General features: G+C 44.6%; 1 protein-coding gene across 1 annotated transcript in view; it reads right to left on the bottom strand.

Moving 5' to 3' along the window:
- fryb (furry homolog b (Drosophila)) overlaps positions 1-1,741 on the bottom strand; it is a 31,437-nt gene extending 29,696 nt beyond the window's left edge. Inside the window, exon 1 of the mRNA XM_019869500.1 lies at positions 1,446-1,741. Coding sequence (XP_019725059.1) covers positions 1,446-1,713 — 268 coding nt within the window. The 5' untranslated portion in view covers positions 1,714-1,741. The remainder of the gene's footprint in view (positions 1-1,445) is intronic.
- Positions 1,742-5,515: the final 3,774 nt, after the last annotated feature.

The raw sequence follows: 5,515 nt of genomic DNA, 5'->3' as shown, positions 1-5,515 counted from the left end.
CCCCCCGTAGATTTTGGCAGTTTCCGTCGTTCAAAGTGACGATTTTTCATAAAAGCGGCTTAATTCTCACTAAGACTCAGACAAGACGAGTGGAATCAGTTTGACAATGTGCTCCTTATGACAAGAAAGGAGCCGGATGGAAAGCAATCGCGGAGTCAATTGTGCTAAACATTGCCAAGGACACAGTGCCCATTTATACTTTGCACAAGCAGTGAAAACTTTTGACCCGAGGTATGTGCTATGCAGCAACTATTTTGCCAAGGCGGCCTTGCCTCACCTGTACAAGTCTCCACGAGACAGATGGAAGGAGTGCAAAAACACCAAGTGGACTGTCATGCGGTGTGATGGGGTCGCCACCTTAATTTTTATGAGCGGCTTGACTGCCAGCCACTAGTTTTGCTGCAATTCAAGATTTGATTAGCCAGTGAAAGGCGTAGCGATATCTCAGATGTAACATTCAATCTAAAGGATGTCCTTTGTTTCTTGAATGCAATGTTAATTGAGCTCAGTCTCGGGGGGGAAAAAAAAAAACAACAAAATGTTGATAGGACACCATCAAATTGGCAGTCAGTCGATGATGACAAAACACAGTTGACACACGCATTCCTCATGTCAGTCTGAGCCAGCTGCGTCAAGCAGACACCAACGTGTTAACTGATAACCTCAAATAGTCCTCGTGTGCTATGTGATGGTCGAAGCGATGGATAAAAACGGCCAATCATGCGTGGGCCGCCTCGTCTCGTGTGAGTTTTGCTTTGCAGCACGGTGGAAAAGTTGATATAGTGCAGGTTATTTTTTCTAAATAGGCCTGACCCCCCCCACCTGACATTCTGTTACGGTCCTGCTAGCAACGCACTTGACGGCGAAAAAGAACATGAACCTTGTGATGAGAAAGTGAGCACTCCTGACCCAAAAAAATAAATAAAATCAAGCAGTTTTTGTTGGGACCGCCATAAACCTCGAATGTGGTTGGCCCTTTAAAACGAGTGGAAACAGAACTGAACAGGAAATGGTGAACCAAAATCGAAATGAAATGAACTGACTGCATCGTTATCACACTGACATGGTGAGATCAGGATGGCATATAGAGAGAAAGTCCTCACTCGCTGAAGTCTGAGTTAGTTGAGTGCCAAGAAATGTCAGTGTTTTTGTCTTTTGAGGTTGTCAGAGCGGCCGGTCAACTCCTCAGGTTATGGACATGCAGAAGAGAGTGGCTTGAAACGGGTACTCGAGGATATCTCAGGGGACAAAACCCGGCTACCTCCTCTGTGGTGTGACGACTGATTGTCTAACATTGGATGACCTTCGCCTCGTGAGCGCATTTGCATGAGTGCAACCCATTCAAATCGGGCCTCTCGAGAATCCGCAATGACTCTGAGGTGGTCCTTGCCCTGTGTTTGTATCAACACGAAATCTCTGAAGGGAACTAACATGTCATCACCTACCTACGATGATCCGTGTTCGCCTTCTGGACCGGGACTGGAACTTGGAAAATCTCCCGATGAAGTCGATTGGATCGTACATGTCCAGAGGCAGTGGCAATGAGGCAATGCGCTCCATGACAATGCTACCATCCTGGTTCGGGCTTTGACCATCAAGGTCTTGATCCAGACATTGGCTTTGGCTTCTCAGCGAGAGGTTGTCACCGTAGTCCGATATTCCGCTCTCAGCCCCGAGGCTGGCAATGCTTCCAAAGTCCTCCAACGACATCATTGTCGGGCAAATCCTTTTTCCTCAGTAATTTGCGGTTAAAATCTCAGAACGATCCTTCGGAGGAAGAAAACGCATGATGTCTTGAAAGGGAGCGATGAAAAACTGCGTCTGGAAAACTTGAGTGAATCACTCAAAAGTGCAAAAAGTGATGGTGTTGTGTCTTGAGTGAGTTCCGTCCAACAGAAAGTCACCAGAGTCACGCAAAGGATTCAAGCTTAGTCCTCCCAAAAAGGTTTCCGCCTTTTCCGAGATCTTCTTTTCTGTTAACGCTCAGCGATAGTAGACCTGGTCTTTGTTGTCTCTCTCAAACTTCTCACTCTCCGAGGCACAATTGCGCTTTCTCAACTCTCAGGTGGTGAACAAGGGAGGGATCCAATTCCGAGAGCGCGTGATGATTGGTTGCGTGAAAATGTTTGGGTGGATCTCCTTTCCCTTCTTCCACTTGCCGTCTTTTTTTTTTTTTGTCTTCTCTCTGAGGGGATTTTCCAACACTCCCACAGATCATATGTGAAGAACTACTCCCAACACCTGCTTCCTTCTGTTTCGCGCATCCCGGGGCGCTATGGAAGTGCGACAGAACGAACGACATGCATGCGCGGGCTTGATCCAGACGGCAGACGTATGCGGCATGTGGGTCTGAGTAAGCGTTTGAGTTCCTGCAGCTCACTGGTCGAGGCTGTTTAGCAAGTTACAGTAACCTCAATGTGTTAATGGTGTTAGGTTACCGGGAGCCGACACACCCCTCAACGAAGAGGGTGGGACTGAGTCAAACACAAACAGGAAAAGCCCTCAACACCGCGACAGACTTGTAAGTTTGACTGTTAAACTTGATAAGCAAATAGCTTTTGGAAGAGATAAGACGCAAAGCTTTCCAGCCCAGACAATTCCACTCATAGCCAATGTCGAAATCCTTCGTCCTGATACAGATAGCCCAGGTGAGGAATACAACGATGTTAAGTCTTGAGGAATTTGCTGCTTCCTAGTTCTCTCAAAATAAAAATAAATAAATAAAAACGACACTCGGTCCTAAAAATAAGGAACAGTTCTGCTCGCTCCGGCACTTCCCAATTTAGCGCAAAACAAGAAAAGAAACATCAAGAGTTTGCAGGGAGCCTTTTTTGTACTACCTGGCAAAAAAAAAAAAAAAGTATCTTGTTTGGTTTCTCTGTAGAAAATCTACCCCCTGGGGGGTCTTTTGGCTGTTCATGCCACCATTGTCATGACATCATCCCCAGTGAGCGTCACACCCAAGAGGCCCACTGTGTGAAAACAAGTCGCTTCACGTTTCAGATGAATTAGATGGAAAACATTACAGGGGGGGAAAAAAAAACAAAATATTTATGTATGTGTGAATGTTGATGGTTCAAGATATTCTCTTTGAAAGTATTCTTAGACAGCAAACGCTGTCTTTTAATGTCCCGTCGACTGGAATCACTGAATGGATTACTCCTTGAAAGAGACAATGCAACTCGCTAGCCTGAAAATTGCCAAAAATAAACCTGAAATTGATTCTCGGGTTACTCATGACAAATCTGTCATTTAATGCTGATGGTGAAGGTATATTTTTATAGAAATATTTGATTTTGAAATAAAGCGTTTATCTCAAATGTCTTTGATTTTAGTAACGGAACGAAGGTTCGGTGCCACGGGGCAGAGATTCTCCAGACTCGCTATTGTTTTCCTCACCTCTGTTTGCCAATTGACAATTGCGGGTGATCAATGAAAGACACGCTCAGCGAGGCCACCGTACTCTGTGATCAGTTTGTGACAGTTTGTCAGGTTGGCTTTGATTGTTTTGTGATGCTCGGTCTTGTGACAAGCTGCTCTACTTGCTTAGCTCGACCTGATTAGTCAGCGTGTCATACGGCAGAAGGTCAACAACTAGACTCGGGATAATCCGATTGTTTCTGATCTCTACGTCCTAGGGTTGGGCGAAAATGGCTTTTAAGAGAAAATCTTGCGAAATAAAAGACGCGTGAAGGTAGAAGAACCTCGGGTCTAAAGTTAGCACAATGTGGATTAATCACTGCTTACGGAAAGCAATGTGAAATTGATTCCGCTCAAGTTGAATTCAAGTCGCTATTCTTTTTTTTTTTTTTTTAATAGTCACCAGAGGGGTCAGAAGAGTCCCAAACAAGTCAAAATTGAACCAAGCGGGTCGATAGCGCAGGAGAAAGGGAGTGGCTGTCAGTTACTCCGTCACCGGGTGTTTTTTTTTTTTTTTTTTTTTTTTTTTTTTTGTAAGTTGCAACTGTCGTTTCATTTAGCTGACGTAATGGTCCCGTGAAGCGCAAAATGAAGCCAAGCCATGACATCAGGCCGTATCGTGAATAGTCTTGCCCGACAGGTTTCTGATGAGTCTTACACAAAAGAGTGCTTGTGTCCTTTCCTTGCGAGGGGGACAGGTGCTAAGTGTTTTTCTTTCTTCCTTTTTTAAAAATTTTTTTTTAATTTATTTTGCCCTTCAGCTCACAAAAAGTGCCTGGTTTATGAGTGGAAATTAGCTCACAGAGCTAGCCTGAGACTGAGGTGCAAGAGAGGACAAATTGAAACATTATTTTTTTTTCAACGTCACCATACAGTACAAAATGTGCATGCATGCATGCACAAAAAACAAAAACAACAACAACAAAAAAAAAAACGATCAAGTTGGCTTGAGGCTCAGAGATATCATCAAGTCTGCAGTTCAAGAATGGCAACAAATGGCACAGCACGACAAACTTTTTACATTGAACTAAATTGCATCGCAGGTTGAACTGATCTTTTTGATAACATACAATCAGTTTTGTGACATAACCAGGTATTGATCATCGAAACATCAGCTGCACTGAAGTTCACTGTTAAGTTTCCACGATGCACCGATGCCACTCAAGGAGGCGTCAATTCTGGACACGGCAATGGTGCCCCCTTGAGTCCATTCTATTAGTCACGTTTGTTATTCTCAAGGTTGAAGGTCCTCAAGGGAAATAAACACTGGCGATCAGAAGTTACACCCAAAACTGCCATACTCCCCCCGGGAAGAGCCATCATGACACTAAAATGGGCACTTGCAACCAAAATAGATGAATTTTCTTCAGAGTGCACATGAATCTTGATGAGCATTAACAACAACACATTCTGGTATGATGGTCATCTCCTCCACCAATAAACACACGACCCACTTGCGCTCGGTAACATTTGCAGCACCTGAGGCCACGTTATGACAAGGAGTGGATTCCGAGGAATGTGTGTGTACGCCTGCGTGTGTGTGTGTGTGCAGACTTGCCTGGCAGAAAGACCGCGCCGTGCACGGAAGCCAGTGGGAGCACTGTGCCAGATGGTATCCATGGCAACAAAAATGACAATGAATAAAGATGGGCGTGAGTTCACAACATGATGATGGGGGTGTTTCTTTGGGAGGGTGGATTAAATACAAGTCTGCACAGATTGTCTGGAGTGTCTGACCACCCATTAAGGGGTTTAAATGAATCTTTAAATCATCTCCCTATTTCTGAGCTATATTTCTGTGCGGCCTTAAGTGCATGAGACAGATCGGCCCCTAAAACGAGCCAATTTCACCATGATACGAAATATCCTTTGTAAATACTGTCTGTCTATCATTCTTGATGCTTGGCGGGTTTTGATGAAAGCATGCCACAGACATGTTATTAAGACACCTAACATGTCATGTCAACATAACCTTGGTACACCGACGTCTCGGTTAGCTAAAAGGGCGACATCATACACTAAAAAAAGCATCCACCACCAGCATCAAAAACACAGTCCTCCACACACTCAGCAACATGAGCACCAGTGGGTGGGA

Source organism: Hippocampus comes, unplaced genomic scaffold, assembly GCF_001891065.2.
Source record: "Hippocampus comes isolate QL1 unplaced genomic scaffold, H_comes_QL1_v1.1 scaffold109, whole genome shotgun sequence".
Lineage (NCBI taxonomy): Eukaryota > Metazoa > Chordata > Actinopteri > Syngnathiformes > Syngnathidae > Hippocampus > Hippocampus comes.
Note: the sequence above shows the minus strand (reverse complement) of the source record. Positions and strands in the feature narration are given on the sequence as shown.